Source organism: Gouania willdenowi, unplaced genomic scaffold (genome assembly GCF_900634775.1).
Source record: "Gouania willdenowi unplaced genomic scaffold, fGouWil2.1 scaffold_356_arrow_ctg1, whole genome shotgun sequence".
Taxonomy (NCBI): Eukaryota; Metazoa; Chordata; class Actinopteri; order Blenniiformes; family Gobiesocidae; genus Gouania; species Gouania willdenowi.
In genome coordinates, this window is record NW_021145118.1 from 40,334 (window position 1) to 53,717 (window position 13,384).

The 13,384-nt window shown below is 36.1% G+C and overlaps 1 protein-coding gene across 1 annotated transcript; it reads right to left on the reverse strand.

The window, feature by feature from the left end:
* Positions 1-866: 866 nt before the first annotated feature.
* LOC114459843 (7SK snRNA methylphosphate capping enzyme-like) lies at positions 867-11,572 on the reverse strand. Its single transcript, XM_028441995.1, has 5 exons — positions 11,161-11,572; positions 6,866-8,624; positions 3,819-4,037; positions 1,441-1,564; positions 867-1,353 (listed from the first exon to the last, which is right to left on the reverse strand). The coding sequence occupies exons 2-5, from the start codon at positions 8,597-8,599 to the stop codon at positions 1,319-1,321; spliced, it is 2,112 nt and encodes a 703-aa protein (XP_028297796.1). The 5' UTR covers positions 8,600-8,624; positions 11,161-11,572; the 3' UTR covers positions 867-1,318.
* Between the last annotated feature and the right edge of the window lie 1,812 nt (positions 11,573-13,384).

A 13,384-nucleotide genomic window follows, 5' to 3' on the forward strand; every position in this document is an offset into this window, starting at 1 on the left:
AAATAGATAAATAAGATAAATAAAGATAAAATGATAACTAGGCAAGACCTGTATTTGCAAGGTGAATACGTATTTGTCAATTGGAAATTGACAAATAGAATTGTTCATGTGAACGTCATCTTATTGTGTGTATTTTATTGTTGAGTAATGTCCCTTTATGTTGTTCTTTTTACTAATGAAATTGAAAGTAATAATGCAGGAAAAACAGAAAACTGACCTTAACCTTAAATTTGACCTTGAGTGAAGGTCAAGGTCACACATTCAAAGTAAATGTTGTTCAATGGTACCAGTCTGAGCACGGATCTCAATTTGTGGGCAAGTTATAGGGTTTATAGTGAGAAAAGTATTTATTTTTTTTGTGCAACATGAACTTTGACCCCACCGGTCTTTTTACTGGTAGGTCGTACAGCTTTGGTCCAATTAAATAAAATACTCCACTTGAGATGAGCTTTTCATAAATGTAAGCATCAAACTTGTACGATAAATATTGGTAGAGATATGGAACATTTTGGTTTCTGACACGACGCAACCTTGACCATGACATTTTGGCTCCAAAAAAGGTCGACTGCACATCCTTGACATTGTCCCTATGAGATGATATATGTGTCATTAGTGCTGCATTAATAACCATGGAGGAGTTCTATGACAAAGGAGTTGTGGAAGAAAAATAATAACTACTGTAATAATGTATTTGGCAATTTTCAATGGCCAAATACAATAAATGAGTATTTGTGTGTGAGAGACACTTTTATTTCACTTTAATCATCTTAAGCAGGGTTTAAATGTGTGCTGTAGATAAACTATGGCTTTAAAAAAAAAAAATCAGATTAATCGATTATAAAAAAACATCACCATCAGCTTCTGGATTTCTTTAAACATCTTTAATGTTAGTAAAACCAATGTGAAATGGCTTTGTAATCCAGTAGTAAACAAAGCAATTTTAAAATGCAACACAAAGTTGAAGACAGTACCAAATGGAGAACATTCGCCAAAACTCTAACACGTGTGGCAACGGAGACGTGTTGTGAAGGTGAAGATATGCATCCAGAAATAACGCGCCGGGACGTCGTTAGTGGTGCGATATTCCATGTGTGCGATTCTTCCACAGCGTAACCAAAGGGGGTTGGGTTCTTTTGGGCATTTGAGTTGTTCAAAAACGGGGTTCACTCCACTTCCTCTTTACAAAAAAAAAGTCCAATTTTTGGTCCAGGTAAGTTGTCTGATCTATCGTCTTTAGTATCCAGCGTGGGGGGCGTGTCTTCGCAGTCCGTCACAGTAGTGGCTTTCGGCTACTCACATTCAATTAAAGTCAGTTCATTTATTTGTGAAAAACATAGATTGGCCTCTCAAAACCTGTAAAAAATGAAAAAAATATATATCAATGAATGAGATGTTCTTATTACATAATTAGAGATGAACGCAGGTGAAAGAAGTCGTTACCTCTCACTGAACATTTGGGGGCGCCGAGGTGCTCGAAACTGGTAAAACCCACTTCGTTAATAAGAAAGGAGGAAAACTGGTCAGGTTTGAGTTGGATGCTGAGATAATTTCTGCGAATGTTATCCTGTGAGAAGAAGAAAAAGTTTAAAGCTAGAGGAGATGATCATTATATATCAGATGAAGACAAAGTATGTGGAGGCCTCATAGATCAATAAATAAGTGATTAATTTGCTCAATAAAAGGTTAAACTTGCCACTCCAAAGTGTAATTGTAATCTGCACTGTAAAGACTGTTCGTTTACATTGTTGGAAAAGTTTGATGCATTGCATTGTGGGATGTGGAGTCCTGTAGAGAGATAAATAGAAGTGTTTTTGCTTAATTCTTACAGTGATTGGTTTGAATTGTTCCAGTTTGTTCCCAGTATTCTCACCTCACTCTGACAGACATTTAATTTTTGGACAGATTCAGATCTTTCTATGTAAACCCCAAAATTATCACCAGAAATTAGGGATGTCACGATTCACTCAACTCCCGAACGATTCAATTCACGATACTGGGTTCACACATGGGTTTATTTTACAAAATGGGACTGTAGACAAATGATGACTAAAAAATATTCCTTTATTTTTTTTTGGGAAAAAAAATAGAAAATACTGTATTATTTTCTTTTTATTTTTCATTGTCAAAAAGAATCCCTTGATAAACTATTCAAAATAATGCAATTTAACTAAAAATAAATCTTGAATGAAATAAATCAAGGAATAATACAAATGAAGAAGAAGCCTATTAATTTAAATTCTGGTTCTATAGTAAACAATGTAAAACTGCATAATAGTTCTTTTTCTTTTTAAAAGTGAAACTGAAAATGTATTTTGTACCTTAACAAATGGAGTTTAAAAAACCCAGTCATTGCACTATATTTACATCAGATACTTGTTTGGACCAGCAGAGGGCGCTGGTAACCCAGTGGTCGGTTGGCATGCAGATTCCGCCCGTCGCCAACACTTCTGGACAAGAGAATGATATATAAAACAAAGTACTGCGATTCAATTTTCACAGTATCGATGTGAACCGTGATACCTATTAATCAATTTTTAACTGCCTTACGATAAATCTTTACATCCCTACCAGAAATGTGTTGGGAAGTCACTTTAACATAATTTTTTGAGGATTAAAACAAGAAATCACAGTAAAAATTAAGTAAAAACACTTCAATGCATCCGTCTACAGCAGGGGTTCTCAAACCCTTTAGGTCACGACCCTCCAAAATAATGCTTCCAGAGAGCGGGGACCCCCACTGTAGCTGAAGGTGGTTGAACACAGACATGAACATTGAAGAACAGTCATGTGGAGACAGGACCATCTATAAGGGGGAATAAAGGGGAGAGATTTTTGGGGTCCATCCATAAAGTCAGTAAAATAATGGTCCATTGTTCTATGAATCTGTGATAACCACATTTATTCATCTCATCACTGTTATCCAGGAATGTTTACTATTATTATAGTCATCTTAAAGATGGAAATCCTGGTTTTAATTAAAAATAAAATTGGTTAAAAGTGACATGGTGGAAAAGGTGGTGAAATGGGATTTTAAAACCCACAGAAATTGGTTAAAAGTTACAAATTAGAGTGGACAAAAACAGACCGGGTCCGCGGAATCTCCGCACTGAATAGCACGTACCACGTTCTCGAGAATTCAGTCAAATGACTCTGCTCCACTGAGTAAAAAAATGCAGCCCCCGGGGGCCCCTGTGGCACATACAGAGTAATGGGCCCCATTCATATATTGGTATGTGTCAATGGTTTGGTACCACCAACTGTTGCAATATTTGACTTACAAATAAATAAGAAAATGACTTTAATGAAATTGCCAAAAAAGGTGGGTGGGGCTCTAATCGAATTGTGAGAAGCATAATCGTAATCTATGCTGAATTACCTTTGAAACGATATATCACAACTATGTTCCCATAAATTTGGTAATTACCGGAAATGGGGGGTTGGTTCTGAGCATCTCATCATATTAATTTATGGACTACTCATACTAAACTGCATTCAATATTGGAACAATTAGTTTAAACTGGCAAATAATGGGCATGACAGAACAAAAATATGGCAAGAAAAAGTGATGAAAATATGACAAGTTTGGTGTAGTTGCAAAAAAAGGCTAAAAATAAGCAAAAATGAACTAAAATTGTTAAAAAAAAAATGTTTTCTTAGTTTCTTAAAGGCATCGAGCGACGCATCCCCAGTGTGTCACAACTGGACTCTTTTTTTTTTTAATGTAAATGATCTTTGATTTATTGATCTGTGAGGCCTACACTGATCACAACAGACGCAGCACTGACAATTTATCTGTTTCTGACATGTGTTGAACTCACAGTGAGCTTTTTCCTCCTGACGTACGACTCCCACGGCTGCGGCTCCAGGATGAACATTCCGCCTGGACGCAGGTGTTTGTAGACCCTCTTGAAGAAGCGGCAGAGCCCGGGGTCGCCCCAGTTCAGATGAACCCACTTAGTGACGCTCAGGCACAGGATCACGTCGTACTCAGGCCTCTGAGTCACCAGTAGATGATCATTGTCTAGCACATAGTTGGCCTGGAAACATGAAAAAAAATATTATATATATTAGGGATGTAACGATTCACTCAACTCCCGATACAATTCGATTCACGATACTGGGTTCACGATACGCTTCTCTCACGATTTATTTTACAAAATGGGGCTGTAGACATATGATGACTGAAAAATATTCCTTTATTTTTTTGGGGAAAAAAAAAACTATAAAAAAAACTGTTTTCCTTTTATTTTTCATTGTCAAAAGAATCCCTTGATAAACTATTCAAAACAATGCAATTTAACTAAAAATAAATCTTGAATGAACTAAAGGAATAATACAAATGAAGAAGAAGCCTATTAATTTAAATTCTGGTTCTAAAGTAAACAATGCAAAACTGCAAAAATAATAGTTCTTTTTCTTTTTAAAAGTGCAACTGAAAATGTTTTTTGTGCCTTAACAATTGGACTTCACGTAATATTAGATATTCTTTCGGTGCTAAAGGGGTAAGGAATCATTTATGAATGTGTTTAAGAGTAGAAGGCGGCCAGAAAGAAAGTAGTAGCAGATTCCGCACGCCGCCTCAACATTTGGACAAGAGAAGGATAATTATATATATATATATACATACATAACGTCCTCTGTTGTTTAAAAAGTACTGCGATTCAATATATACACATATTAGAGCTGCACAATTAATCACGATTATATTCACAATTATTTATCATGTTCGGGGGAAAAAAAGTCTGTTTTTATTGCACTACTTTTCAACACACAATATGTGTACAGTTTACAGTGCAAAATGACACTTTAAGAATTATGATTTTAAAATTTAAAAAAGTATTTTTTCTTTCCCCATATGTTAACATTACATTGTAGTTCACTTTAATGTAACGACAGTGTAAATAAATGTTTTTTTAGAACTATGACTCACTTATTGTTTCTATAAGTGTAAAATTAAACTTTTGTTTTTGGATAAGGAAAACAAGGGAATTTAAATCACAACAACCGTTAGCATCCAATCACAATACTTCGGAAATCAGAATTGCAATATCAATTGAATCTGCACCCAACTAGTATCGTGATTATCTCTTATTTATTGTTTTATAGCTTTACTAACAAATCAAATGATTTTACATCAATGTGTACCATTACTATAAATTAGGACTGTAGTCAGTCAACCAAGGAAATGATTGGTCGACCAAGACTATGGCACACAAAGCGATTAGTCGACAAAAAAAAAAACGGAGAATGAATGAGCAGGTGTAGAGGACAACGAGGAGAAAGAAAAAGAGAAATATTTTGTTTTGGCGTTTTGTGCTTTTAAACACAGACCATTTATGATATGAACCTTATTCAAGTTTTGACCAGAACCAGACAAAACAAAAGTGAAACCCACAGGTCTGACAAACATTAGGTATTTATATCAGAGCCCGACCTGAAACCGACAATTAAAACCTATGTTTTCCTCATACAAATGATATATTTACATTTGTTTTAGTGCCTGCTTTTATTAATAAAAAACACAGTGTGCACCGTGGCACAAGAGACAGCAGTGGATCTATTTACATAATCCACATATCAAATATAAGGATAATCCATGTTCTTGTGCAGGAAAAGGATTGATTTAATAGTGGATGCTTGTGCTTCAAGCCTGTCTTAATTTGTTCCCTCTCTGCTCTTATGAAAGTACACTTTTTTTGTTTTGCAGCGCAGCACACACACACACACAGCTGTTGCTGGACATAGAATCATGTTTAGGCATTAAATAGTATTTAATTAACTAGTATTAAGTAGTATTTAACTAAGTAATTATTAGTTACATAGTAACAGTTACATTGTAATAATAGTATTCTACTAAATATTGTTTTTACTAGATTTATAACATGTTATTTTTCAGGGTCTTTTAATTTATTTTTTTCTATTAAATTGTAGAATATTCTTATGTTTAAGATAAACTAGTAGTGTTTATTTTACACTTTAAAAAAAAAAATCACTTTTTTAGTTTTTAATGTATATACTGAGGTTATTTTTATGTATTTACTTTATTAAAATTGTAGAATATTATTGTTTAAGTTAAACTAGTAGTTTTTAATTTGTACTTAAAAAAAATATATATATATATATATATGTTTTTATTGAGGTAATTTTTTATTTGTTTTTTTAAATTGTTCGATTTATTTCATAAAAATTGTAGAATATTGTTAAGTTTAAGTTATATTAGTAGTTGTTGTTTTGCACTTTAAAAATACAATTTTGTTGTTTTTCATAGCATTTGTTGTTTTTTTTCTTTTAAGCATTTCTTTTAATTAAATTAATTAATTAAAGCATTTATATAAAATTGTAGAATATTGTTACGTTTAAGATAAACTAGTAGCAGTTATTTTGTACTTCAAGTTTTTTGTTTTGTTTTTATTTACAGTAGGTTATTTTTTATTTTAACTTTATTAAATTTGTGGTACATTCTTATGTTTATGACAAACTAGTAGTTGTTATTGTGCACTTTGAAATATATATATATATATATTTTTCGTTGATTTTTTAATTTATTTTACTGAAATTGTAGAATACTCATATGTTTACGATTTAAATGTCTGTAACCTATTGGTTATCGTATCGTATCGATACCAACCAACACTCATTAATGCTAAATCAGTATCGTATCAGACGTGAAAAGTTATATCCAGACACCCCAAATTATAGTAAGTAAATATTCTATTCTATTACAATTAATTAATCCACTTCATAGATGTTTTATCTCTAACACACACGATGCCAAATGTATGAATGAAGCATGTGATCTTTATGCTAGCATGCTCCATTATTGAATAAAATATGTAACACATTATGACCCAAGGCGTCTGCTCACCTTGATGAAGGACACGTTTGAAGGGAACTCCCCCGGCGTCACTGCGGGTGTTTCTGTCAGAGGAGGAGCAGCGATGGGTCCTCTGGAGATCCGCAGCGACACGGGGAAAGTGCAGCTCAGCGGTTGGTCAGCAGGGGGCGACTCAGCGTCTTCCAGTTTGGTTTCCTCTGCTTTGCTCTCCTGCGTTTGGGTTCCGGACTCATTGGTGTAATTGGAGTCATTTACAGCGTCTCCAGCTGGTTTTGCGTTTTCGTCCCTGCTCTCAGACTCCTTGTGCTTTCCTTCTACTAAACCCATAGTCTTGTTCTTCTCCTGCTTCACGTGTCTCGCCTCCTGAGCCTGAAGCTCTGAGAGAAAGTGTCTGATATTCTTACGTGCCACGTGTACCAGATCAGCATCGATATCCAGACCCAGAATGCGAGCTGGCCGCAGCATTTTGGCGATGTAAAGCGTTATGTGGCCCGTGTTGCATCCCAGATCCAGAACCTCTTTCCCTTCGAACCACTCGGGAAGAAAGACTCGCACGCGGGGGTCTTCGCTGCAGCCCGGGTTACGGTAGCCATAATACTTGTTGTAGTTCCCAAACTGAAACTTCTTCTTCTGTTCTTTCTTCTGGTTGTGATTCCTCTGGTTCGGGTGAGACCCACCCGGACCAGTTCTGGGATTTCTTGGCATGTGAAGAGAACTTCTCTGACTCCTGTCCCCAGGTCCTGGCTTTCCAATGGGCGTTGAATGGTTTATCGGCGGCTCCGTTTTACCCGAGTTACGCCTTCGTTTCCGTCTGCTCGTGTGCTGGTTCTGGTTCTGGTTCTGTCCTGGCACGATTTGGACCGACGTGGACTCCTCTAATGACGCAGAGGCCGGTTCCTCTTTGCAGCTGGTGGAAGTGTCCGACGTCTGCTCGTGTGAAGACCCCGTGACGTTGGAGAAACTGTTGGAGTCTTTGGAGACCTCTAGTGCAGAAGAATCTGGATCGGTGGGAGGCAGCGTGGCGGTACCGGTCTTACTGTCACACTTGGCCAAGTCAAAGACGCTGGTCTGCGTCGTGGAAATCCCTCCGCCGCCGTGGTGCCTGTTGCGATGCCGCTTCCTTCCTCCGCTCTTATGGGGCGAGGACAGGAAGCTGCTGTCTGCTAGGCCGCTGTTCAAATTCAGAGGGTCCGTGATATCCCGCGGGATCAGGATCTCCACCGGGTCGCGGCTTTTTGCCGGCAGCGGCGAGGACTTTGGCGTCTCTGCATTCAGTGCCCTGTTCACCTCCTCATCCTGCAAGCTGTTGAGATTTAACGGATCGAAAATGTTTCCTCCCAGATGGAATTTGGTCGGGAGGACGGAGTCGCTCTCCGAGTTTGCCCGTCGTCTTCTCTTCCCATACACTGGGTGCTTGAAGTTGAAGTTTGCCGTGTTGCGCCGCTTCGTTAGCCTCGTTTGTTGTTGCTGCTGCTGCTGCTTGTTTGGATTAAAGCTGTTCCTACGGTTGATGTTGTTCTCGTTTGCTCTGGATCTCTGCGCGCTGCTGTCGGAGAGGTTGAGCGCGTCCGTGATGCTGGTAGCATTTGGCGAGGACGCAGCATCGAGCACGGGACAAACAGAAGCCGGGTCAGGGGCGGAGCTTATGACCTCCATTATGCCAGAGGATGTGGCATGGGCTCCATTACAACCAGAGAGGTGTGGGTTTGAAGCCGAGCTGGCCTCTGGGCCTCCACTTTTTACACTTTCCTCATCAACGGACATCTTCAGTTTGCAAAGGACTCGGAACCTGAAAAACAAAAAATACTGTTAAATGATAGCCCGAGGTTGTTTTTAATCGTATAAATAAAGTACATTTTCTTGTTTGGAATTCATAAACTGTTTATGATAGTATATACATTACATTTAGATTGTTCAGTGTTGTCTTCAGAACTAAAAACAGGTTATTAAAAAAAAAACATCCATCTTGATTTTCTTTTTTATAATACTAGGGTTGCAATGGGCAAGAATATTTCCAGTCAATTTCCATGTGAACTTAAGCTTTTTGAGAACATTCAAAAATAAATCCTTTTCATGGGAATTATGCATTATAATTAACTAGAAGATAGGATTCATTTTAAATAACCGTTTCAAATCCAAACATATTGTTGTTATGTATAATTCTTATTTTGTGTGCATTGTCGAATATGTTTTTTCTGAGTCATTTTGTGTATTATTCTTTTCTTTTGCGGTCATTGTCATGAGTCATTTTGTGTAATATTTTTAGAAATTTTCATTATTTTAGTTGTGTTATGTATTTCCATTCATTTTGTGTATTTTTTGTGTTATTCTGTTGTTATTTTGTTTGTTTTTCTTGTCTATCTGTTGTAAATGTGTGTTTTTTTGTAGGGATGTAACGATTAATCGTAAGGCAGTTAAAAATCGATTCACAGGTATCACGGTTGATATCGATTTTCTGAAAATTGAATCGCAGTACTTTTTTTAAACAGCAGAGGGCGCTATATATTTATCCTTCTCTTGTCCAAATGTTGAGGCGGCGTGCGGAATCTGCTACTACTTTCTTTCTGGCTGCCTTCTACTCTTAAACATGTTGATAAATGATTCCTTACCCCTTTAGCACCGAAAGAATATCCGTAATATTACGTTAATATCTGTAAAAGTCACGTTTTTCTATTAGCTCTGTCTGTTAGCACATAGCCTCTCTTCTTCACTGCACAGAATACCTACATCCCAACCGACCACTGGGTTACCAGCGCCCTCTGCTGGTCCAAAAAAAAAATTCTGGAGTAAATACAGTGAAATTACTGTTTTTTTTTTTTTTAAAGTCCAATTGTTAAGGCACAAAATACATTTTCAGTTGCACTTTTAAAAAGAAAAAGAACTATTATGCAGTTTTGCATTGTTTACTACAGAACCAGAATTTAAATTAATAGGCTTCTTCTTCATTTGTATTATTCCTTTATTTATTTCATTCAAGATTTATTTTTAGTTAAATTGCATTGTTTTGAATAGTTTATCAAGGGATTCTTTTGACAATGAAAAATAAAAGGAAAATAGTATTGTATATTCCCAAAAAAATTAACGGAATATTTTTCAGTAATCATTTGTCTACAGTCCCATTTTGTAAAATAAATCGTGAGAGAATCGTATCGTAAACACAGTATTGTGAATCAAATCGTATCGGGAGTGGAGTTTATCGTTACATCCCTAGTTTTTTGTGAAAATGAAAAAATTATGAAAATGTGTTGTCGTTTTTGTGTCTTTTGCATAATTTAGTTATTTTGTGTATTTTGCTGTAATTTTTTTGTAATAATGGGCATTTTTTGAGTCATTTTGTGTGCTTACTTTGGGGGGGCAGAAAATTAATCCAATTACCCATATCTGATGTAAGGGATCAAGTGGTCTTGATACCTTGTTTGTAATGTAATGTAATAGTTAATTGATTTTTCCCCCCACTAAAATGCATTTTTTGATCAACAAGTTAGAAGCACCTGTAATTATTATAAAGTTTGATATTTGGTTAGTTTGTAAAGTTATAGTTTCATGAGTGTTACAACCCAAAACCTTCAAATAAGAATAAGATTATAATTATTAGTTGTTCCCAATGAAACAATGCAGAAACTGACAACAATGTGTTTGTGGTCATCTGCTAACAATTTTATTTAAAATTGAGGGGGTGTGGTTATTAAATGGATTTTAGGTTTAAAAGTTAAACAATACATTTACAAAACTTAATAAACAAATCTCTGAAACAAACTTAAAATGGTCACAATTAAAATATTTAATTATATTTCTGTTTAAGGATGTTAAATGGTCTGAAGGAGGGAAATGAAATGCATGTGCTTCCTCGTTTTGCAGCACAAACTGAAACTTTAGTAAATCAGTCACCAGGTTTACTATGTTAAATAGGTCGACATGATTAAAATGATGTGCTTATATGATCCAGACTCGGTCAAACACCTGTTCAATAAAATGAATAAATTGTTTTAAAAAGCATACAAAATACTACAAAACAAGTCTGGAATAGACTTACACAAAGTATTAATAATTGTGTACGTTTACTAAACAATAATATGCTGTGACCTTCTCACCACGGAGTTTAAAGGACAGTTTTTATCTGACCGGAGAAGTTTCCCACTCTGAGCTGGGCAGTTAGCATGTTAGCTGCTAGTTGCTAGCTGCTAGCGCGGGCCACAGGAACAACCAAGACGTCCGTAAACGTTCAACGGGCTCCGGGCCAGCGAGCGCTATCAACCCCGTAAGCAGTTCCCCCGCCTCCCTTACAATGCTGACCGGACCTCTCCCAGCCCCAGGGAGCCCCTTACCGTCACAGAGAGTGGTTCAATACCCCAGATGGTCCCACGGGTCCCGTGCAGCAGTCACCATCCAAATAACAGTGTGAGAGCTCGTAGTCCACGCAGTCCCCGCCTTCCTTCGGCCGGACTGTCACTCACTACTGCCCCGCTCTCCACGCTCCGGCTAACGGCTAACAGCTAGCAGCTAACAACTAGCACACACAAGTCCGCCCACATCCACGCTCGCGACGCCAGGGGAACACGGCGCGGGTGCACCGGGATAGGAGCGGGCTCGGTGCGCTGAGACCTCCGCAGTGAAGTCCTAGAGAGTCAGAGCTGGAAGGTTGGTGGATAAAAACATGATTGTAGCCGCGGACATGGCGGCTCATCCGGGCTCCTCTGCTGCTTCCATCTGAAGCCAACACGGCTGGGCTGGGGCGGAGATGTGCGACTAGTGTCCGCAAGGTGGTGAGGAATGGATGATACCCTCCATAGTTCATCATCAATGAAGGCCTTTCACTTTGTGCACTCCATTAAAGGAGGAAAAACTGACCAAAATGCATTAAACATTCATTAAACATTAAGGAATGTTGCATAAACACATAGTTACACAAAATAACCATAAACGCACAAAATTTAAGACCAGTATATAGAAAGATACAAAAAGGCAGATATTTATCTCAGCAGGGGCCACAAATGGTCATTTTTATTTATTTATTTTTGTCATATAAGTCTATTTTAGTTGTATTTTTTCTTTTTGTAAGTTTTTACCTGTGTCAATGCTTGTTGTTTTGTGTTTTTAGATTCATCTTTAATTTTTCCTAATCATTTTTTGTGTTTTTCTTCTTGTTTTAGTCATTTATTTGTATGTATATTGTCATTTTTGTTCTTTTTTTAATCTAATTTTGTAAATTTTACCCTCCATAGTTCATCATCAATGAAGGCCTTTCACTTTGTGCACTCACCATTAAAGGGGGGAAAAACTGACCCAAATAAATGCATAAATCATCCATTAAACATCCAGGAATATTGCCCAAACACATATTTACACAAAATAACCATAAACGCACAGAATATAAGACCAGTATGTAGAAAGATACAAAAAGGCAGAGATTTTATCACAGCGGGGGCCATGAAAATGTGATTAATACACAGGAATAATACATGTCATTTTGTTGTGTGTTTTTACAGTCTTCACATATTTCATATTGTCGTTTTTGTATAGTTTTCTTTTACCTTGTGTTTGTTTTCTTTTTTTTTTTTTTTTTTTTGAGTCATTATTTTAAGATAGTGTTTTTTGTTGTTGTTTTGGGAGTAATTTTGTGTTTATTTGCCAATTGAGACAATAAACATCATAAAGTTACTCGACATAGCAAACATAAATTATTTAAACCATGCAATAATAATAATATTAATAATAGTTGTCAAAGCTATTGAGAACAATATATTTATTGACATCAGCTGTTTGCTGTCAAATCTCATATTCAGAATCAGTTATAAAATATTAATTACATACCATCAATATATGAAGTATTTTAATGACAAACAGGCACAAGGTTTCAAATAGATACAAATGGCCACAAGAGGGAGCCAAATATGAACTTAATCATGCAGTCTTTTTTACTTTTGTTTCTTTTCTTGTTATTCATGCGTTATTCAGAAATTTTTATTTCCTTTAATTTTACTGTGACTTTACAGTTTTTCCTGATCACCTTCTGCATTAATATCAGGAACTCTTTAATCATATATCTATATTTTAGATATGCAATAGAATGATTTTGCACACCCTTCTCTTATTTTGTCTATACTTACCGTTGTTTTGTGTTTTTTACAGTAATTTATGTGTATTATAGTTCTTTTTGTATGTATTTTTCTATTTTTGTACATTTTTCTCTTATTTTGTTTATACTTACCGTTGTTTTGTGTTTTTTTAGAGTAATTTATGTGTGTTATAGTTGTTTTTGTATGTATTTTTCTCTTATTTTGTCTATACTTACCATTGTTTTGTGTTTTTTAGAGTAAATTATGTGTATTTTAGTTGTGTTTTTGTATGTATTTTTCTATTTTTGTACACTTTTCTCTTATTTTGTCTATACTTGTTGTTGTTTTGTGGTTTTGGATTCACTTTTATTTTTTTTCTAGTTATTTTGTGTGTTTTTGTTGTTGTTTTGTGTGTTTTGGGGTAATTTTTGTCAATTTCTGTCATCATTTTCTTGTGTTTTATTTATTTTGCACAGTCTTCTTCTCTGCATAA